At 38.7% G+C, this 24799-nt stretch overlaps 1 protein-coding gene across 1 annotated transcript in view; it reads left to right on the top strand.

Annotated features, from left to right (window-relative positions):
* LOC136858176 (probable rRNA-processing protein EBP2 homolog) overlaps positions 1–24799 on the top strand; it is a 102631-nt gene that overhangs the window by 4269 nt on the left and 73563 nt on the right. The window contains exon 3 of the mRNA XM_067137533.2: positions 20713–20820. Within this exon, the coding sequence (XP_066993634.1) occupies positions 20713–20820 (108 nt within the window). The remainder of the gene's footprint in view (positions 1–20712; positions 20821–24799) is intronic.

The raw sequence follows: 24799 nt of genomic DNA, 5'->3' as shown, positions 1-24799 counted from the left end.
CCATTGAATGCTAGTCAAGGCAATTTCATACTCCACTCTTCTTTGAATTTTTGGTTACCTGGTTGCAGGGCAATTTTTATTTTTTAACTTTTTCGTTACGCCGGTACAGGTAGAGCTTACGGCAACGTTGGGATAGGAAGGGGCTATGAGTGGGAAGGCAGTGGCCGTGGCCTTAACTACGGTACAGCTCCGGCATTTGCCTGGTGTGAAAATTGTAAACTATGGAAAACCATCTTCAGCATTTTCAGGGCTGCCGACAGTGGGATTCAAACCCACTATCTCCTGAATGTAAGCTCATAGATGCGCAACCCTAACCACACGGCTAGTTCGCACAGTGTAGGCCTACTACAACTGTTGCATTTCTCAATTTATGTTTACCTTGATTTACAAAGTATCTTACTGACATACTGGAAAACTGAACTTCCATGCTGATTGTGAAAGAATCAGTTGTATTTTCTCCTTCTTTGTTTCCTCCCAATACCCGCTTAATATGTATAGGAGTTTTGAATAATTGTGTCAAATTAGCCTGGTTTGATTGGTCATCACACCCAGGTTTATTATTGCATCTCATGTTCAAAGACTAGCACAGTATTAAAGGCCTACACAAACAAAAGATTTATGATTTACTGGCCTAAGCTTAGCATTTAAAACTTGAATAATAACAAAGGACATGCGTACAACCACTAAAATGTAAACACAATACCAATTTTTGACTACGTGTGCTTATGAAGTAATTAGTTCTCAGTACCTCCACCAAAGGCTCTGTTGTTGTAACAGATAAGAGCCAACTGCGTTATGTATGGTGACCTGGCACCCGGGATTTCTGCACCCCTCATTTAGTGGCTGTAATCTATTTTTGCACAGCTAGATCAATCTCTGTCATGTGACCACACTCCCTTCCAGAGGCTCTTTTGTATTGCCACTCCCATACTGTCTGCACAGCAAGAAAAAAGTTAATTTAGTAGCTGTAACCTATCTTTGCATATTCAGCATGAGAACACTGGCCCCTTCAGGGGCCACACTCCCTTCAGCACGCTCTTTTCTATGGTCGCCGCGCATACTGTCCACACGGCAAGAAAAAAGACAGGTTGGCAGCCTTGTGCACTGCACGATCCCGTGTGATCGCGTTGCCCGTGAGAAATAAACATACGACAGTCAAACCACGCCTAGATATTGGTGATACAGGTGGTGGCGACCCATGGTAATAATGTTGCTTGAAATTCACTGGAGTTATGCCGATAGTGGGTTTGAACGCCCCTGTTGGCAGCCCTAAAGGAGGTTTTCCGTGATTTCCCATTCTCGCGCTAGGCAAATGCTGGGGGCTGTACCTTAACCCTGGAGTGTGTGTGCCACTCTGTAGTCCAGGGTTGGTAAGGGTGGTAGAATAGCACCCATGGTAGCCCCTGCCTGTTGTAAGAGGCAACTAAAGTGGGCACCAGGGGCTCTGAACTTGGGAGCATGGGTTGTTGACCACAGGGCCCTTAGCTGAGTCCTGGCATTGCTTCCACTTGTGCCAAGTTCTTCACTTTTATCTACCCTATCTGACCTCCAATGGTCAGCTCTGGTTCTTTTCTGACTCCAGCGGTATTAGAGCACGCAAGGCTTAGGGCATCTTTCATTTTCACACCCTTTATGGCCCTTGTCTTTCTTTGGCTGATACCTTCATTTTTCAAAGTTCTCTCTGATTAGTGTTATATAGGGGATGGTTTGTCTTCCTCTTAATAATCACCACCACTCTGTATCATCTTACCTTACAGGGCGAGTTAGCCATGCGGTTACGGGTGCACAGCTGTGAGCTTGCATCCGGGAGATAGTAGGTTCGAATCCCACTGTCGGCAGCCCCGAAGATGGTTTTCCGTGGTTTCCCATTTTCACACCAGGCAAATGCTGGGGCTGTACCCTAATTAAGGCCACGGCCGCTTCAACTCCTAGCCCTTTCCTATCCCATCGTCACCATAAGACCTACCTGTGTCAGTGCGATATAAAGCCACTAGCAAGAAAAAAATCATCTTACCTTACATGTGACAGTGTTTGGACTGCACAGTGTACTTTGCCAGCTTTCTTGAACATTATGTGCATTTTGTCATTTTGTGGGGTATGGAAATTAATTGAAATAATTCAATGATGTAGTGTTTTTGAATTTTTTTTTTTACATGTTGCTTTACATCCCACTGATACAGATAGGGCTTATGGCGACGGTGGGATGGGATAGCATCTAGAAGTGGGAAGTAAGCAACTTTGGCCTTAATTAAAGTACAGACCCATCGTTTGCCTGGTGTGAAAATAGGAAATCCCGGAAAAGCATCTTTAGGGCTGCCGACAGTTGGGTTCGAATCTACTACGTCCCGAATGCAAGATGATAGCTGCGTGATCCAAACCTCCCAGCTACTTGCTTGGTAGGTTTTTATTATAAAAACACAAAAATATATACACTGTACTAATGCATAGATCATATTTTAGGGAACACACAAACAGGAGTCAAGAAAATCAAACATGGGACTGCACTACGTACAGATATGAAATTAATCTATGAAAACATTTTTCTGCCTTGTCAATACTTCATATTTTTATTATATTATCTCCCATACATGTTTCGAGAGCTCAACTGTTCCTTTCCTCAGTGGTGCAAAACATCAAACAAAAAACCTTGGACTTGACACATTTGTACAATACAGTCATCAGTAAAACAAATTATACATAAAATCTTGAAATCGTTAAAACATCCCTTTTGTGTCTAAAATATTAACTTATCCTTATTATGTCATTTAGTAAAAACTTTTAAAATTTTCAAAACACAAAATTAATAATACCTATTAAGTTAGTGACAATATACTAAAATTGAAAGCCGCTTGAAAAACTTCTCCTTTCCTTAAATACTTATTTAACCTAAAAAAAAAGAGAAAAACATTATATTTAAATTTCTTAATCTGTAATTCAGATATCTTATTTATATACTGTATTCCAAAAAATTGTCAACTGACTTACTGCTTAAGTTCTAAGACCTTTCAAATAAACCAGAATTTCTCCTTTTAATCTCGTCCGACCATACGAGCCATTTATACGTAAAAGACAACTAAGATGACTAGTGAAAATTTTTATTACTTCAGTTTCAGCTGGTACCAAATTTGTCAAATTTAAAACAAAATTATACTTGTCTGAACCAAACAAACATATCCTTGTTCCTGTACTTGCTTCCATTGACGTTACGAGGACAGCTGCTACGGGATGCTATGCTGCCAGTTACGTAATGTAGGGGATAGGAAGCATGTCAAAAACCGGAACTATTTCTTTTGCTCTCTTTTTATTAATATGCCTAGCTGATGTACCCGTGCTTCGCTACGGGATTCTCAGAAAGACTGACTTGGTGGTTTTCCTAACTGAATTCAACATAGATCATTACAAAAACGTCAGTAGGAATGTAGCGATTGAAAGCAATGTTATAATATAAAATACTCGATCAAATGAAAAACCGCACACTTTCTCACTTTCAACGAACAATACTACGGTGCCGATCCAACAATCCAAAGTTCCAGAGCTGGAATAACCAGGTTGCAGACTGCCGTGAACATTCCCCTGTCATTATTCCGTTAAATATGCACACTACTCATTCCAATCAGTGCCTCAGGGTAGGGATTGAATAGCTCGAATACTATGATCAACCAGTGTGTTACGTACCAGTAATATCAGAAAATGTATGAACCAGGGGAATGCCATGCTAAAGAAGAAAGTTATCTTACTCCCCGGCTACTTCCCGCCAATATACAGGCAGGCTGTTACAGTTGGTATGACCAGGCGAGTTGGCCGTGTGGTTAGGGGCGCGCAGCTGTGAGCTTGCATCCAGGAGAAAGTGGATTTGAACCCCACTGCCGGAATCCCTGAAGATGGTATTCCGTGGTTTCCCATTTTCACACCAGTCACACCAGGCTGTACCTTAATTAAAGCCAAGGCCGCTTCCTTCACACCCCTATTCATTTCCTATCCCATCGTCGCCATAAGACCTATCTGTGTTGGTGCACGTCATGCAAATTAAAAAAAAACCTCAGTACGCTGCAGTAATCCTATCTATCGGTAATGAGTGGAAACAGAAGGCAAAAAGCACATCACAACAAACAATGGTCAATGTAATGTTATTGTTGATAAAGTTTATGAGCTTTCAATATTGCAGGCCTTCACATTAGTTTTCTTTCGACTCTGTGATATTAGGACGTCTTACAAAATTATTTATATCATAGACTGTAGTTCCTTATTCTCAGACTTTACATACCGATTTTCACTAAATTCTGTTTACCCATTTTCTCGTGACTCGGCGCTGATATGGACTTAGTAACAAAAATCCAAATTCATGAATATCTCTGTGATTATATGCGGTACTGTAACAATGTATAAGACATAAGTGATCAGAAATTTAATAACTTCTTACATAACTACTACTAACTTACGACATAACTAAAGTTATGGAAAACTCTTAAGTTCCCATGGAGGGAATTAGATATTTTTCACCAATAAAGTTTGTCAAAAACAGATCAGGTGTAAGGCTTTTCAGGCGTTTGCTCTATTAACCAGCGTTTCGTCATAGGTCTGACACTATACTCATCAGAGTGGGATGTGTCAGACCCTACCCACTGACGCTGGGGTGTATGCAGGTGAACTTATCAGAAGCCCATTATAAGAGGCACAGTCTGATAACTGCATACGGGAGATAAATCTCCACAATGGAATTAATGCCCGCCTAGCAATTCCGAATGGAAAACTCTAAGTTCCCATGGAGGGAATTAGATATTTTTCACCAATAGAGCTTGTCAAAAACAGATCAGATGTAAGGCTTTTCAGGCGTTTGCTCTATTAACCAGCATTTCATCTTAGGTCTGTTTTTTATAACTAAAGTTATGTTAGTTGTGTAGTATTTATCGATACGACCACTAATAACATAAATAACTTATTTGAGAATTACATTTCAGGCCTTCCCCTAAACTACTACCATTTCACTCAGCGTGAATAAAATAATTTATAGCCTAGATTGTAGTGGTTCATCACTCGATTTTACATTCCGATTTTCATTAAATTCTCTTCAGCCGTTTTCTCGTGATGCGTGTACATATGTACAGACAGACAGAAATTGCGGAAAAGTAAAAAAATGCATTTTCTTGTTACTGTGGACATGACAAGTAATAAATCTCATTGTAGACCGTATTGGACATCAGATTATGAACATTAAAATAAGAATAATAGTTAACACCACCTTTCCAATACTTAACTTTCCTTATATTTAGGAAATAAACATTACAACAGGCGTTGTAAGATGGGACATGTTTCGCTTAACTGTCGTAAGCATCATCAGCCGAAAAGAAATCTTAGCCTAAAGTTAGGTCAGGGCCCCGAACCTAGTGTCCTTAAAATATATGGTACCCTAAGAAACAACATTTACATTTAGAAAATCAAATAGGCTTAAAACTAGTGTGAAAAAAAAAAAAAACAAAATATTACAATATGGCTAAGAGAAAGACACACACTCGTGTTGAAACAGAGGATAAAAACAGAAAGTACAATACAGAGCTGGTAGTGAAATAATTAAAATCATTAAGGTATCACTGCTACCAGTCAATCAGAATGTTCAAACATAAAACAAGAGTGAAAATATATAAGTGTTCATCATGGCTAAGCGAGAAAAACACATTATCGTATTGCCAGAGGTTAAAAACATAGGGTACAACACAGAGCTGGCAGTGTAATAATCAAACTCATAGCTGCCTGTCAGTTAATAAGAATGTTCATCATGACAAAAAATGATGATTATATTCTTTTGAATGAAGAAATAATTAAATCACACTCCTGTATAGATACGTGAGACGGGCAAGAGAAATCACATATTGTAGCAGACATGGAGTAGTAACACTTCAAACAGGAATTGAACACGCCTGAAGCTGCTTCATTTTTACTGGGAGTTCAAGATCGGAACGGAAAAAATAAGATGCCAAGTGCGTGAATTTAGATCTGAAAAATGTTGGACGAAGTTTCTAGATGAACCTTATGAGGAAAGTTAAGTATTGGAAAGCTGGTGTTAACTATTATTCTTATTTTAATGTTCATAATCTGATGTCCAATACGGTCTACAATGAGATTTATTACTTGTAATATAACCGCCAACCAGGCAAAAGAAAAGAATAAATATCTTAACCTCAAAGTTAAGGTCAATAGAATTTCCAGGGACATTATGTTTTTAAAGGAGTGCTTAAGATACAGATTGGTTCCCAGATTCTTGCAACATTTACAACGAAAGAGCATTTCATCCCCAAATCTACAACCCACCCAAGAAAAAATTAATTCTATTTGGCTGAAAAATGAAATAAAAAAACACTACAGGAAAAAATCACTCCTGAACATGCAGCTTTACGAAGTTCATCTAAAAACTTCGTCCAACATGTCGCCTTTAGAATGGGACTCCTTTTCTAAATTTGCTAACGACAAGGTGTCAATCGCGGCAAATAAGAAACAAGAAGTTTTAGACAAAAAAATTACTTTTCTTAAAGAATCAAAAACTAAATTCGTCAATTCTTTCAAAACCACAGGGACATTCTCTTCCCAAATCAAAGTTGTTCCAAACACTGTAAATTTGTCCAACACTAACTTTTCAAACAGTGAAATGGATCTTTTGAACAAAGGTTTCAAATTCAATTGGCCCAACCCCAATAAAATTGACGATCTGGTGACCAACATTGCCGAAATTGAATCAAATATTTCAAAACTTCCTATAGAACACCGTAATGTTGTTAAATACGAAATTAAAAAGAAGCTCCCATTACTAACCAGTGAAATAAATTCCAAGCCTTCTTTAAATCTTAACAAGCAAATAATTGAAGTAAAGAACAAAATATGTCAAAAATCCAGTTGATTTTTGTAATAAACTTTCTAATTTCAGGTTACATGACAATCACGCCGTGGTTTCGTATGATGTCACCAATATGTATACTAGTATACCAGTAAATGAAACTATTTGTTTAATAGAAACTAACCTTTTGAAACATAACACTATAAGCAAATGTGAAATAGATGAACTGATCAACTTGCTAAAATTTGTAGTAAACAATAACTTCTTTACATTCAATAACAAAATTTACCAACAGAAGGGACTAGCGATGGGCGACCCGATATCTGGAATCCTTGGTAACATTTTTATGGATCACCTGGAGACTAACAAGATAATCAATAAAATCAATGGTCTACAGCTTTGGCTAAGATACGTCGATGACACATTTGCCATTATCGACACACATCGCAATAATAGTGACAGCATTTTAAATACCCTTGATGACCTTGACCACAATATCAGGTTCACTAAGGAAGACGAAATCAACAGGTCTTTAAACTTCCTGGACTTAACCTTGACCAGAGCCAGTGATAATTTTATTTTCCAAATTTACAGAAAGCCCTCCGCTGCTCCTTTGACAATAAAGAATGAGTCTTTACACCCTCAATCTCATAAACAAGCAACTTTCTACAGTTTAGTTCATCGAGCATTAAATATTCCACTATCCCCTTCTAACCGGAAAAAAGAGTTCGAATCTATAAAAGAACTTGCAAAACTTAACGGCTATAAACCTAACCTGTTAAATAAGATTATTGGTAAAATAAAATAAAAAAATACCACAAATTTAATTCCAGATAAGCCCAAAAGAATAAACACTGCCACCTTCACCTTCACTAACCCCGCCATATACAGCATTACTAACCCATTTAAGAAGCATAACATCAGAATTGCCTACCGAACTCGCAACACTAATCGGAATATATTCTTTAATTCCAACTTGGTAAATACTTCTCAGGACAAATTTTCAGACTCAAATGCCCCCAGTGTGAATTTTCTTATATCGGACAAACTGGCCGCAGTTTTAGAACTAGATACTTGGAACATTATTATGCCTTAAAGCATAAAAAGTACTCTGCCATGACCAACCACATGAGGGATTCCGGCCACAATTATTCTACAATTGATCAGGACCTCCACATTATAAAATATGTAAATAAAAGCAGCTTAATGACTGGATTGGAAAATACATACATTATCTTGGATCAACATTTTAATAATAATAATAATTTGAATGATGTCCCAGAGAACAACAGCCCATTAATTGAACAAGTCCCCAAGTTACTCACTAATTTTAATATAAATCATAAGAATTTCACAAAAATCTTCAATTATAAACCTTTAAATACCCCTCCGGTCGTCATAACAGATTCCACCTTACCCCCTCCCCATAATACAACTCTGCCGCCAGCTTCCAGCACTCTCATTGTTACGCCTACCCCTCCCGTCCCAACTTACTCTCCGCCTAAGCAAGCACACAGATACTACACACGCAGTAACGGGCATACGTTTAACAGACCCCCTCGAACGGCTAATGTCTCCGGTCAACGCTCATCCAACATAATAAGTAAGCTATCTTAGACTCCCATTTTGAACACCCTATTTTCAAGGCCCGAGTACATCTTTTTCCTTTTTCCATTTTTCAGATCTCAGTTCATGCACTTGGTATCTTATTTTTTCCGTTTCGATCTTGAACTCCCAGTAAAAATGAAGCGGCTTCAGGCGTGTTCAATTCCTGTTTGAAGTGTTACTACTCCATGTCTGCTACAATATGTGATTTCTCTTGCCCGTCTCACGTATCTATACAGGAGTGTGATTTAATTATTTCTTCATTCAAAAGAATATAATCATCATTTTTTGTCATGATGAACATTCTTATTAACTGACTGGCAGCTATGAGTTTGATTATTACACTGCCAGCTCTGTGTTGTACCCTATGTTTTTAACCTCTGGCAACACGATTACGTGTTTTTCTCACTTAGCCATGATGAACACATATATTTTCACTCTTGTTTTATGTTTGAACATTCTGATTGACTGGTAGCAATGATACCTTAATGATTTTAATTATTTCACTACCAGCTCTGTATTGTACTTTCTGTTTTTATCCTCTGTTTCAACACGAGTGTGTGTCTTTCTCTTAGCCATGTTGTAATATTTTGTGTTTTTGTTTTTTTCACACTAGTTTTAAGCCTATTTGATTTTGTAAATGTAAATGTTGTTTCTTAGGGTACCATATATTTTAAGGACACTAGGTTTGGGGCCCTGACCTAACTTTAGGCTAAGATTTCTTTTCGGCTGATGATGCTTACGACAGTTAAGCGAAACATGTCCCATCTTACAATGCCTGTTGTAATGTTTATTTCCTAAATATAAGGAAAGTTAAGTATTGGAAAGGTGGTGTTAACTATTATTCTTATTTTAATGTTCATAAACTGTGGACATGACAGATACAGAAATACCATTCTTTTCAAATTCTGAGCAATGTACAGACAAAACTCTTATTTTATATATATAGATTTTATGCTAATTTGTACATCGCATTTTCTTCATTCAGCGGTTCGTTTAAATTATTCTCATTATTGCTTCTCCTTTCGTTGTAGTATGCAGTATTTCCATATCTTCATCTATTTCCGTAAAATCATGACTATACTCTTCCATGTGTTCGTCCATTGCTGAGAATTTTCTGTGTCTTACTGCATTCACATGCTCTTTGTATCACGTCTCCAAACTGCTACCTGGTTGAACTACCGGTATATATTGCTTTCCACAACTTTGGCACTTGATGCAATATACTCCCAATTTGTTGTCTTACTGGAACTATTAACTTAATTTGAATTGAATAAAATTCTCTTATTATTGTTTGTCTTAAACATAATGCCAATGCCCTTCTTGTTAAAATTTTTTTTAAATTCCATACAAGTGTCTGTTGTGAAATGTTATTACCGACACATTCCTCCTTTCTTTCTTTTTCCAAAGTTGATCTGTGTTTATTTGCTCTTTATTTTGTCTACATATTTCTTTGAATATCCATTTCTATTCACGAACTCATATATTGTATTCATTTCTTTTTTGAAAGCTTGTCTTTTTAAGAGGAATTTAAGGGTCCTGCTAATCATACTGTAATATGTCGCCTCCTTCTTCTGTCCTGGGTGATTGGAGTCATTCCTAATAATAGTACTAGTAGTCATTTCTTTTCTAAAGACCTGATACTCTACTTCCCTGTTATTTCTCATTATTTTGACGTCTAAATAGTTCAGTGACTCTCCTTCCTCTGACTCCATTCATCGTTGCCATAAGACTAATCTGTGCCAGTGTGACGTAAAGCAAATTGTTAAAAAAAATGTAGATAGAACTTGTCTGTCCATTTGTATTCATGTATCATAAATTATGGAGCATTAGTTGTTGAGATGTCAATATCGCCCAACTTCGTGTGAAGAAACGGGACTAAGGGGTAGGTATAACAGTCAATGAGATGTCAATAATATGTTGCCATAAAAAAAATGACTGCTGCTTGCCAGGTACTTGGTTTAAAGGTGAAAATAAAAATCAAACTGAGAATTACATATCTTGAATTCAGGATAGAGCCAGGCTGAGTGGCTCAGGCGGTTGATGCGCCGTCCTTCTGACCCCAACTTTGCAGGTTCGATCCTGGCTCGGTCTGGCGGTATTTAAAAGTGCTCAGATACGTCAGCCTTGTGCTGGTAGATTTACTGGCATGTAAAAGATCTCATGTAGGACAAAATTCCGGCACTTCAGCGTCTCCGAAAACCATAAAAGCAGAGGTGCCAAACTTGAAAGTGGGTTATCAGTAATCCCATTTTTAACTTGCGCACCGCCCCCCTCTAAACGTTTATGAGTCAAATCCAAAACATCCCATTTGCCCTTTTCAACAACAATCTATTCTAAAGTACGAGGGCCATCTGGAAAGTAGTACCCGTTAGCGCCGCATGAAGTGCTGATGACTCGAGTAGCCGCTGGGCAAGGTCAGACTGCGTCAGTGGCTTGTCTACCTGCTTTGTGCGAGGTTGCGTGACGCTAGCATTGCCTGTGTTGTGTCTGTGATCGTTTACAATGTTTAAACAAATTGAGAACTCCACCAGTTGTGATGTGAGGGCCATGATTAAATTTCTTAATGCACGAAACGTTCGACCTTGTGATATTCATCGCCAATTAACGGAGGTGTATGGAGACAGTGTGATGGACGAGTCATCTGTTTGGCGCTGGTGTCGCATCTTCAACCTGGGGAAGGGGAATACACACGACGAGGAGCGTTCGGGGAGACTATCTGTCATTACAGACCAACTGCTGGGCGCAGTAGACGAATGCGTGAGGAACGATTGGCGCGTCACATTTGATGAACTCTGTGAACATTCTCCTAATGTGTCTTGAAGAATTGTTCATGAAATTGTCAAAGACCATCTGCATTATTCAAAAATCTGTGCAAGGTGGGTCCCTCTCACGCTTACAGAGGAGCACAAAACCAAGCATATGGCTGCAGCACTGATGTTTCTGGGACGTTATTCCAATGAAGGAAACTCTTTCCTGACTCGCATCATTACTGGGGACGAAACATGGGTTTGTTATGCATCACCTGAGAGTAAACAACAGTCAATGGAGTGGCATCATGCTCATTCACCAACCAAACCAAAAAAATTCAAGACAGTTCTGTCCACCAGGAAACTCGTGGCAACCGTTTTCTGGGATCGCCGAGGTGTACTGCTCATTGATTTTATGGCCCGTGGAGACACAATTAATGCTAATGCATATTGTGAAACATTAAAGAAATTACGGTGGGCAATACAAAATCGACGACGAGGTCTATTGTCTACAGGCGTCATTCTCCTTCATGACAATGTCAGGCCTCATGCAGCTGCAATAACACAACAACTTTTGCAGCAATTCAAGTGGGAAACCTTCAACCATCCCCCATATAGCCCGGACTTGGCCCCTTCGGATTTTCATCTCTCTATGAAGCTTAAAGACTTTCTGGCGGGAAAAAGGTTTGACAGCGATGAAGAACTTAAACGAGCCATGACTACGTATCTCAATACGCTGGCGGCGGAGGACTATGATGCTGGAATACAAAAACTCGTCCCATGTTATGACAAATGCCTAAATTTGCTTGGAGATTATGTGGAGAAGTAGTGTAAAGTATGCTCTTTTCAATAAAAATGTGTATATTTGTTAATATTTACTCCTCTGTCTTTATTGCAGAAATGGGTACCACTTTCCGGATGGCCTTCGTATATCATATTACATAATAACATTTGCTCATTACCTGTTAGTTCTGTGATAAAAAAATTCTTTGTAGCTTGTTTTGCACCCAGCAGCTGCTTTTCAGTGTAGGTTTTCTTGAAACATACTTCCTCCTGAGATGACATTTTCGTCTTCAGAACTATAAGCGACTCCAGTGCAGATGTACATAATGTAGGCCTGAATTCTGTCTGATTTTTCCTAACAACACTGAAAACTCCCTCTGTTGGAAAGTTACTGTGAGGTACACTTAATACTGCAAATACAACATTACTTAAGGTTTTATACTTAATTTGTCCACTTTCATTTTTAAGCTGCATAATGTTGCCCCAGTTCACATCAGTGTTAGGTCCATGTACAAAATATTCAGGGAAGTATCACACTGATAAACTGCAAATTCATCTTCAAGTTTGTCATGTTCACTTTCCATGGAAGAAAAGAAAAAAAGATTTTCAGCTTGTGAAAACTTGACAAATTGAGGTCTTTTTGTGGCAATCTTTACAGATACCTTTCTAATTATTGTGTTTACGGTTGGCAGAAACTAGTTGAAAATTGTAGACATGATATAGGCTTTTCGACTTATGCCGTGTCAAGGAAACAAGGTGAAACTCTCTAGTTTCATAGGGAACTTTGCTTCGTGTCTTCAGAAGGAAATCTGGACTGTCCATGAGGAAGTCTTCTACAATAATGAGGGTTTGAATTTAAGAATATTTTACTGTTGGAGAATTGTAGTGGTATGCTTGTTCATCACCAGGTGGCTCGTTGTATGCTGGTACAGCTCTCCAGGCGGGAGCTGATGGCAACATTAAGCTCCAAATGAGATGTTACACACATATGAAAGTATGACATAAGTCATAGTTGGAATGAACCAACTGGTGATGACAAACGTACAAATTTGGAAAACATTGAAACAAAATAACAATATAGAAAGGACAGGGAAGAGAACTACCTACGTAAATCCTTTATGGCTGGCTACCACGTATTACTTAATTGATAGCCATTGTCCCTGCTGAAATTGTTAGGATTTTTACGTATTTCCACAGCTTCTCATAAAATCCTAGACACTAAACATAATGTGGGTAAGAGCTCAATCATCTTGGAACACGACATCATGACCTCACAATAGGGTGTGCTCAGCTATTGCTGACTTGTCTGGTTGGTTGAGATGGATATTTCTTCAGTGTTCTTTGATGTGAGTCCCAATGGACCAGCATGTTTGGCCAATGTATATCTTGCCGCAAGTACAGGAATTTTGTACACCCCAGGGTGTAATAGTGGGGACAAGTTGTCTGTCCTCACTTGTACCTAAACAATGAGCAATTTTAGTGACATTGCCAAACACAGTTTTTATATTATGCTTGCGAAGGGCCTTGGCAATTTTGTCTGTGGTGTTGTGAATGTAAGGCAGGTAGGCAGTCCCTTCACTTCTTTCTGTGAGCTTTGATTAGTTGTCCCTCTTGGATGCAGGGCTCTATGAACCTGTACATCGTTGAAACCATTACCCTAGAATGTGACTTTGTGTGTATCCATCTCCTGGATATTTGCTGGCTTACAAATTTGTCACTCTCGTGGCGAGTGTCGTGAGAATGCCCTGTTTTTGTGCTGGATGGTGGTGAAAATCTGCATGGAGGTAGCGATTTGTGTGAGTAGGCTCACAATAGATGGTATGTCCTAAGGAGCCATCTGGTTTCTTACTAGAACATCCAGGAAAGGAGGGCAACTGTCTGATTCCATCTCCATAGTGAATTTAATTGAAAGATGTTGTTGATTTAAATGGTTTAAAAATACATGAAGTTTCTCAGGACCTTCTGTCCATACCACAAATGTGTCATCCACATACCTTCACCAAATCATAGGTTTGACAGGCACTGAAGCAATAGCCTCCCTCTCAAAATGATCCATAAAGAAATTAGCCCTTACCGGCAAAAGTAGAATTCCCATAGCCACCCCATCCGTCTGTTCATAAAATTGCCCACCCCACAAGAAGTAGCTCAACGTCATGCAGTGGTGAATTAGCTTAGTAATGTCCTCAGGAACAGATGCTCAAAAAGGACATGACCGTGTCAGCCAGTTCGTCTGGCATGATCTTTTCCACCTCCACATCTGCTAGGAACCATGAGAGTTACGGATTGCTTCTCTGCTCATTTTGCCATTGGGTCAGATACTTGTGGTAGGTTCCAGTGTCATTTTCTACACTGAGGGGACCATCAGTCTACCTAAAGGGGCTCATCCGCTCAAAGCCGTTGGCCCCTTTAGAGGGTCGAATTTACTGCCATACAACACTCGATGAGTCACTGTACGGGCCTACTCCATTACTGCAGCGGAATATCCGGCTAGATAATAACTGTACATAGCTTAATAAATAGTGCTATATTATAAGGCAACTGTCATCCTCCCCTTGTATTTCCTGGAAGGGATGAGTAAATCAGGCTGCGGAGCTACCAGTATGTATCAGCTTTGGGCTCTATTGTCTCCTTCATTTGGTGTCACCTTGAATTTTCTGGAAGGCAAAACAAGAACATTTGTATTCTGGGTGCACACCGAAGATAGGAGAACTTCGTCACCAGGTATATAAAAGTGGACTCCCCTCGAAAAGCATGAGTTGTGTTGTGTTATTGTGGTGAGTGTCGATTAATCATTTACAAGTCTTGAGCTAACAGTTTAGTGTGTGGAGCAGTCACTGAGTTGCTTGTGCAAGTTACTGGTCGTGTCTGGAGTCGAGCCTAGTGTACGGCAGTCGTGTGTTGTGATGGACAGTGAACATGGATTGGAACCCGTCTGCATGGAACTATTGTGTGAAGTGACTGGTGCATGCAAAGCAAGGTGAAAGGTGAGACCTTTCAGTCAAGATTAGGAAGGATTGCTGTTCCAAGTAAAGCTTGCCAGCTGGAGACCTGCTGTAAGGACAAGAGACTTGTTGTAGATAGCCAGTAATCATTGTTGTCATTTATGTCAAGTATAATTGTGTGTTGTGTGTGTAGCAATTGGGTCATCCTTGATTAAATTAGTTCAGTAAAGCATTCAGTGTCTTATTCACAACAGTAAGAAAGCGTTACTACTCTGAGTTGTCATTTTAGTTTTAAGCACCTTAATGGCACATGACAATATCATGATCGTAGCCACAGGGAATGCAGAAAGGATTAAAAATCTCTTAGTGAAATATAATATAACAAGGTCATCAGACTGATAAAACATAGGGATATTTCATGCAAATTAATGACAAGATCCAGAAAAGCTAGATGGAGAGAAACAAATTATTTCAAGGTAGAAACAGAGAAATTATAGTGTATAAAGTGTACAGAAAAGTGGGAAGGTAGAGCTTAGGGCTCTCTTGTACACGTGGCTGATCTAAGGTATAAAAGAAAGTGGAATGAAGGGTTTGAACCCTCTGTATATGGATTGCTGTCTCTTTCTTTCCACCTTTGTCTTAATAGTTTGGTGACCCTATTTTAATTGTAATATTTAACTGTCGATTCTCCTCACTCACTATCAAGGGAATGTTAGACTTGGGTAAGTATAGCAACATGAACTACTACTCTGTGGCTAGAGGTGCATGGTGAGCCATTTGATGGTGAATGAGAGTACCTCTTCATAGAGCAACAGTAACATTTAATGAAAACATTTGTGGGGCAGGCATTGTTACCTTCTGAGGAAGCAAAGTAAGGTCTTTGTTAAATGACATGTTTTCTGTCAATTTGTTTTGTTTCACACAGCATAAACCTAAAAGGCTATAATGTCTAGTATTCCAAACCATAAAAGATAGATACAGGCATAATTTATCTTTCGATATGGAAATTAAAGTTATTTTTAGCTTCCACTTTAATCTTGCACAGTGTATAGAAAAGTAAAGTGCCGTCTGTATTCCAATGTTTACCTCCAAACTTGTGCATGAATTCTTGCAACTTAGCACTTGAACACTTTATTTGATCATAAGTTATGAGTTTCATTATGGTCCGTATTGACAACTGATCACTATCAAAGGGTAGAGGAGGGTCCACCTATTCAATACAATAAGTTTGTATATTATATTATAAAACTGGGACTAGTTTCGACCCTATATATATTGGGTCATCTTCAGCCACACTATAATTGGAAGACATATAACCAATAATAAATTAAACACTTCGGTATGCCACAATTTACAATCTTAATTTAAAACATTCATGGGGTCGAAACTAGTCCCAGTTTCATAAGACAATATACAAACTTATGGTATTGAATAGGTGGACCCTCTTTACCCTTTGATAGCACTTCGTTTTAGGTGTGATCTGAGAGTAAACTTACTGTGAACAGTAGTAACCTTCTGTAGGCGCTACACAGTACACTTTCAGGTCACTGTTGTATTTTTCTTGCTCTCATCTTCCTTAACCTCTCCTCTACTTTATGTTAGTCAGGAGCAGTTGACCTAATTAGCAAGAGTACAAAATCCCATCCTCTCTTTGTCCTTCATTCATTTTAAGGACCCAATCCTCTTTTGTGTCTGTTTCCAGGTGCTTATCTCATCTCTGCATGACCTAATTACTGTCTTTGTTCACTTGTTTGTTAACTTCTTTTATTTAAAAGAAAAAAATCTGATAAGCTTCAAGCAACAATTCAGAGATGTCCAGTAACAACTTGGTAACAAATGCTTCAGAAGGGGATTAAATCACTAAAATATGACCTAAGTAATATAAAATTATGGAAAATATGACCAAAGCCATGAAAAATGTTCAAAATATGTTAAACCTCCTTATTTCAATCAGAGTTGACTAAAAGTTGCTTGTAATCGGGAGATAGTGGGTTCGAACCCCACTGTCAGCAGCCCTGAAGATGGTTTTCCATGGTTTCCCATTTTCACACCAGGCAAATGCTGGGGCTGTACCTTAATTAAGACCACTTCTGCTTCCTTCCCATTCCTAGGCCTTTCCTCTCCCATCGTCGCCAGAAGACCTTCTGTGTCGGTGCAACGTAAAGCAAATAGCAAAAAAAAAAGTTTTTGTTTTAAGTTTCAAATATTACTGAGAAGATTTTAAAAATATGACTACATAAATATGACGTATTATTTTACCCTGCTGAAATGAAATGTCGTATGGCTTTTAGTGCCGGGATATCCCAGGACGGGTTCGGCTCGCCAAGTGCAGGTCTTTCTGTTTGACTCCTGTAGGCGACCTGCGCGTCGTGATGAGGATGAAATGATGATGAAGACAACACATACACCCAGCCCCCGTGCCATTGTAATTAACCAATTAAGGTTAAAATCCCCGACCTGGCCAGGAATCGAGCCCGGGACCCTCTGAACCAAAGGCCAGTACGCTGACCGTTCAGCCAACGAGTCGGACGGAGCCCTGCTTATCAGCAGTAACATTATACTCTGAATAACTGTTGTTAGTTGAAATTTCCTTTGTGTTTTCTAATTCTACTAATCTCCACTAGATGACAGAATACAGTTGTAGAACAGCTAATAATAATAATAATAATAATAATAATAATAATAATAATAATAATAATAATAATAATAATAATAATAATAATAATAATAATAATAATAATAATCTGTTTCTTTCATTCATTAACATTGTTGATTTATAATAAAAGTATAATTTATGGATTCTTTATTATAATGGCAGAAATAGTAGATTTTTAAAGCTAAAATTGAGGTGACCTCAATCTCGTACTTTAAAATCTTAAGACGAGGTTGTAAGTACAATCTTCTTAGTTTGTAAGTTATACATGTGAATATTTCCTTTGGAAGGTTTAAAAAAAGAACAGGCTTGATCTTCTCTTCAACAGTAATACGGTATTTGTTTCATCTTTCTTTGATCTTGTTTTTAATTTTCATGCAAATTTTTGCTCTTTCTTAATAATGATATTTAACTGCCTGTTCTCCTCATTCACTGCCAAGGAAATATCAAACTCGTTTGTGTAACTATTGCAGTAACATTACTCTGAATGACACCAAGAGAGTTGGCCTTGCGGATAGGGTCACACAGCTGTGAGCTTTCATTCGGGAGATAGTTGGTTCAAACCCCACTATCAGCAGCCCTGAAGATGGTTTTCTGTGGTTTCCCATTTTCACACCAGGCATACGCTGGGGCTATAGCTCAATTAAGGCCACAGTTGCTTCCTTCCCACTACTTGCCCTTTCCTATCCTGTCATCTCCATAAGACCTATCTTTGTCAGTGCGACGTAAAGCAAATTGTAAAAACAAAAGAAATGAACTCTGAATGACTGTTGTCAATTGAAGTTTACTCTTTATTTTCTGCTTCTACTCATCTCTGCAAGATGGCAGAATTCGTGCAATTGTAGAATAGCTAGTGGAGTTTAAAACTATTATGGACAAGAGATGCCTGGACTGCCAAAATTACACTGAGAAAATGTTTCTTAATATGCTTGTAAAATCATTGATTGTGATCCGTTAGTTTAAAATCAGTACTATTAAATGCTAATTGATTATGATGCGATTTGATTCAGCACTATGATTATAAGTTTCTTTTGTTTTCAGCTTGTAAAAAACAGCATTGATTTGCTTTTGCCTCATGAATCACAATCAAAACTTTGCTATTGATATTTTTTTAATTTAGCTAGGTGTTTAAAGTGATTAGTGCAGGTGAGTTTTTTTCTTTTGATGTTATCCGAAATCAAAGAAAGCTAGTAGTTTTACTTGAATGTTCATTATCATATTTACATGTGTGTAGGCCTCACTTTTCATATTAGAATTTTGTGACGAAAACTGGGGTGGGGCTTGTACTCAGAACAAAGAAAAAAAATTATGAAAAATGGTATTACCTGAATTGTTATATTTGCTGAATTACTGTTCACTCACTAATACTTTGGTCATCACTAGATTCAGTATCTGGTGTAGGCCTACACTAGACTGTGTCATCTCCCTCTCCATCCATTGCATTAGAAATTGATGTCGCCTTGAAACTTTTGTGAACACTGTCTGGAGATATTTCCTTCTATGCTGCAATAATCCATTCATACATCTGTAAAAGTCAAGCTCTCTTAAGGGGTCCAGTTGGAGTCGTTTCTGCTGCACTGCTTATCCAGTTACGGTACAGTCGTCTCAAATTTGCCTTGAAAGGGCGGTTGATAGAAACATTGGGAGGTTGCAACATTCCAGTCATTCCACCAGAAATCACCACCATATTGCACTTTTCTTGCTGACACTTCTCCTTAACACCATCTGTCGAATGACCTTGAAAACTGTCAAGTTCAAGCATCGAATGTGGGCGTATGGGTGCACCTGGTCGCCGAAACCACACTGTTTTTAACTAGTCCATGAAAAGGGCTTAAGTCATCCAGCCGGTTTGTTGCACTCGAGCAATATCACCTGAAGGTAACTTTTCTTATGGGAGAGTCTTACGCTTTAAAATAACGTATGGTATAAGTGTGTGCCCATCAGCAGTGATTGCTAACATCACAGTGCCCCTTTGTTTTTCCATACCGGCTGTATGTACCTGAACTGTTCTAGCACCGAGCTTGTTTACTGTTTTATCTCCTGGCATGTCAAAAAACACAGGTTGTAGTCATTCATCAAAGCATGATAACGTATTTTTGAAACTCAAGTAGCTTCTCCCGGTATGTTTCCTGGAGATGTTACACCATTGATGTCCACCGCCTTATTGCCAGTTCATGTTCATCTTACTTGTCCATAGCTGGCTTTGAATTAAGTAGACATAATGTTCTGTTTACTGGCTATCTTTCAAGCTTCAAGTTGAAGCATTTCAACAGATACAACAAAACCTTGAGGTCTTGTTTTGTGCACATATTCTTGCAACTCTGTTTCCACCTGAGGATATTTCGCTTCATTAGCCCAAATGGCCTGTCTGTTACTATTGTTTTTTTTTTTTTCAAGAGATGTTTTCTGATTCATCAAACGACGAATATTCTTAGGATCAATATCATATTTCCTTCCTGCCTCTTTTCTACCATTTTCTTCTGCGTACTTCACCACGTCTAATTTGAACTTTGCTGTATAACTTGTTCATACGCAACCCATGTTCAACCTTCACACTTCCAAAACCCTTAGTGAACTATGTACCAGTACCAGTAAAACCTGTTGGACAGATTTGTTGGGTAGGGGAAGTTGGGACTCTGCAGCCTAACCACCCCCTTCAAGGTCGCACAGTATGGAATTCAAGGCAGCAAAAGAATTTACAGTGTTGACACATTTCATAGCACCTTCACCAGGAAAAAAGTTTGATATTATTTTTTTTACAAAAACTGAAAGACTGAAAAAAAAAAATTAAATAAGGCATAATTTTTTTTTTTTTTTTTTTTTTTTTAAGTCTTTCAGTTTTTGAATCTGAAGCACAGAGATATGACATCTCATTTCAAAACCTTCACATGCATTGACTGGTATTCAAACCTTGGCTGCCGTGGTGAGAAACCAGAGACATTTTCTTGTGACTATCATGCTCCCTTTGTAATTTGAAGATATTGGAGTTGGTTATAGTCTCTTGGCTTCATTTGTTTCTAACTAGTCATAGGTTTATTTCGGGAAGAAAATAAAGTGACGTATTATTTTAATAATTTAATGCCCTTTGTTAATACTACATGCTAATATGTTTGGATTATGGACAAATAATTGTTGATATTCATCTGTCTGTAGACTGAACTGAAAGAAAAGCTGACTGAGATGAAGTTGAAATTACCGTGGGTGGAACGTCTTGATTTGGTGACTGGCCAAGCTCCGCTAGCCCCTGAGTTGGCCTTCAAGGTATGGTATATTTCTTTAATAGTTAAAAATAGATATTATTTTTGTTTCCTATCCCCAGTTTGAAAATTAATCCAGGTAAGTTTTCCTTTATAATAACAATAAAATGGTTCGTGGTGTGGGTTACTGTAGTCACGTCCTACTTGGTGAACTATGGGTAATGGCTGAGTAGCGTAGGAAGCGGTCAGGGTACCAGTTGCTATGGAGCAGGAGTGGGCATCTCGGACATATTCTAGGTCCTGGCCCTCGTTGTGCTCAGGTGGCTAGGACTATACAATCCACTGGTGATCCCTAACCCGTTAGAGGAGAGACCCTCAGTTGGACTGTGTGCAAGTAAGGGTAGCATCCTGCTTCACAGAATTTTCACCAAACACGCTCAGAATGTGTTAAGCAAGCGTTGGACCTTTGGGAGTAATGGAGTCCCACTCCCATTTGACAGGCGAGGGACTTCTTGGAAACAACTTGGCAAAAGAAATGGAATTTGATGGGGGGTTATCAACATTAATGGGGCTTATGGAAGAAAGAAAGTAGAACTGGCTGAATCAGCAAAGTGGATGCGTCTGGATGTGTTAGGAGGTAATGATATTTGGGGAAGGGGAGATAACGAGAAAGAGATAGGAGATTATAAAGTGTACTTGGTGGGTGTTAAAAAGGGAAGGGCAGAGTGTAGGTTAGGACTGTTCATCAGGAATACTATTGCATGCAACATAGTTTCTGTTAGGTACATTATTATTAACAAATACATTGCAATTGGGAAATATCTCAGTGGCAATGGTCACTTACAGTAGTGTGATAATAAAGTAAAGTTAAAACGTAATTACCCAACAACAACAAAAGTACAACAAGCAATTCCATGGAAAGAAAATATTAAAAGAAATACTACTAGTTTAACATTCTAAATCCACTATCATCCTATACAAGTTCACATACAACTTAAGTATTTCCAGTGCTTAACACTACGGCTTACAATACTATAGATTGAGCAATTCAATGGAAAGAGAATATTACAAGAAATACTACTAGTTTAACATTCTAAATCAAACAGAAAATCACAAATTCAGTGTCCGTCACAACTTTTACTTTACACTAGCACTAACAATCTTCTTAAATGTCTTGGTACAGGAAGGGAAACTATTAAAGACTGCTGCAGGTAATTTATTCCATCCCTTATGGTCCTGTTTATGAAAGAAAACTTGCCCACATCCGTATGTTGGTTTCAGGCCTTAATTTTATGCTTGTGATCATTTCTTGATAAGTACAGGGAGGTTCCAACCTATTCATAAAACTACTCCAGACAGCCCTTCCTGTGTAGCTCTTATAGAGACCACACAGGCGAGCTCTAGTTCTTCTACATTCAAGCCTTTCCCAATTAATGGTATTCCACCTATTCCCGGGTACGAAACGCGTCGCTCTTCTTTGAACCTTTTCTAGGAAATTTATTAAACGCACCCTGTACAGATCCCAGCACGCTGATCCATATTCGAGAATCAGTCTTACCAAGCATTTATAAGCTTTACTTTTGGCACCAGAATTAGCTTTCTTGAGATTCTGCATAATAAAATGTAATGATCTCCAGGATTTCTTGACTACATTTTCCACTTGCTCTGACCAGTTTAAGTTTTTTCTAATAGTAACACCTAAGCACTTACAATTATCAACTTCAATAACATTTTCCCCTCCAATTTCTTAATCCCTCTTTCCTGTCATTTTCTTTTTACTGAAACACAATTTCTGCTTTTTCCGCTGTGGATTTTCATTCTATTTTCACGTGTCCATTTTTCAGTCGTATCTAAATCCTGGTGAAGCAATAGTTCATCCTCCTCTGTTTTTATCTCCTGGTATATGACGCAATCATCAGCAAAGAGGTGCACTTCGAATTTTATCGAATCAGGCATATTATTTATGTCTCATTCATTGTTTCGGTGTATTCACCATGTGAGGGTTGCAGGTGAGGATGAAGTTGACAAGTCTTAGGCCGTGTGCACACTGAGCGCGCTTCGCATAGTGTGTCGCGTGTAGCGTGAAATGCTATGCATAGCGCAAGGTGTGTTTGTTGTTCACACCGAAAACTGTATGCCATGCTCTCAGCTTAGTTTGGCGCGAGGCGTTTTAGGGTGGTCACAAACTAATGCCGTTATCCAAGTACACTAGAAACAGTTTACTGATGGATAGCAGTTACTTAAAATTGAGAATTAAAAAGAAGAATCGAAACTGGGTTCATGAATTTCATGAAGAACGAATTATTTTCAGAAAATTCCATCATTTGTACAGAGATGCAAGACTTTATCGCGATAAATTTTATGATTACTTAAGAATGACAAAAAATACCATTGACCTTCCGAACCCTGCAACTGAAATGTAGCGACAAGTAACAGAGAAGTATTGGAAAAAATTCAATTTTCCCAATTGTCTAGGAGCACCAGGGAGGCAAACACGTGGAAATTAAATTTCCTGCTAAATCACGCTCTTTATATATAATAATAAATAGGATTTTGCAATATTGTTTCAGTTAGCATACACAATATATCATCGTAACTAAAGTGGAGTAAATGTGTGACAAATAAAATTCATAAACAGAAATATTTACTTCCAAGCCCACTACTAGCCTGCAGAGTGATATTCTTCATGTTACCACCCTCCATTGGCAAAATTATAAACCGATATGACAGAGTCTGGGAGATTCTATACACTTTGTCACAAAGTGTCCGGCTGCGTGGCTAAATGGTTACCGTACTGGCCTTTGGTCACAGGAGTCCCGGCTTCGATTCCTGGCAGAGTCGGGAATTGTAATCATAATTAGTAAATTCCATTGGCACGGGGCCTGGGTGTATGTGTTTATTCATAATCATTTCATCACCACGACGCAGGTCACCTACGGGCATCAATTCAAAAGACCTGCACCTGGCAAGCCAAACTTCTCCTTGGACACTTCCGACACTAAAATTCATACACAATTTTATACTGTCACAATGTTAAGCCCGGTAAAGTGTGACAGTAGAAGTAATATTACTGTAGGAATGCGATAAAACTGTTGTAGATACTTGTATGTATGTTCAGTCTTCAGCCCTAAGGCTGGTTGGATCCTCAACAGCTCCACCATCAGCTGTCATAGATGGCCTAGGCATCACTGAAGAGGCGTACTAGGGAAATGAGGGGTGAGGTAGTTTCCCGTTGCTTTCCTCACCGAGCCAGAAGTTGCTATTACATATCAGTCTGCCAAGCCCACTGAAATGCATGCACCAACCGACCCTATGAGCAACATTTTCACACCATTCATAGCAGGGACTGGCTGCAGAAGGAATGGCATTACTAGCATCGCTCATACCTCAGTCACTTTCATATTGTCAAAGCCAAGTATAAGACAGAGACAGATCAATGAAAGTAACAAAATTACTCTAGCCCATACCAGAAGACATAGTGCACTGTAAACACTAGGTCCTGCCAGCAAAGGCAAGGAGATACTTAAGTCCACTTATTTTGCTAAACAGTTACATTTTTATAGTTTTTGTGTCTTGGGTTTCATATTTCTTCTCTTTGAAACACTGCATGATTAATTTTTTCTTCCATAGCTTCAGAACCAGCTAGGTAACGCTAAACAATTAACCAACACTGCGCGTTGTCTGGCAGTTCGCTTAGCTGTAACATAGGCGTTCAGCGCAGCAGAGCACGGACAGTGTGAACACCTGGCTTAGGAACAAAGCACTGGTTATGCTTAGCATGACGCTTAGCGTTGAGCAGCACGCGACACACTATGTGAAGCGCGCTCGGTGTGCACGCAGCCTTAGAGTGACAGCAACGATAGGATAGTACTAATGGTCAGTTTCAATGCAAGACTTGGAAATTTGCTGGACTTCTGTACTAGTATGCGATTAGCAGTTACAAATACATTCATCAAACATAAGGCTATTCACTGCTACACATGGGAGGGTAGGGACACGAAATCCATAACCGACTTTGAATTCAGGAAATCTGTTAGGAATGT

This window comes from Anabrus simplex, chromosome 1, assembly GCF_040414725.1.
Source record: "Anabrus simplex isolate iqAnaSimp1 chromosome 1, ASM4041472v1, whole genome shotgun sequence".
In the NCBI taxonomy this organism is placed as follows: domain Eukaryota; kingdom Metazoa; phylum Arthropoda; class Insecta; order Orthoptera; family Tettigoniidae; genus Anabrus; species Anabrus simplex.
Note: the sequence above shows the minus strand (reverse complement) of the source record. Positions and strands in the feature narration are given on the sequence as shown.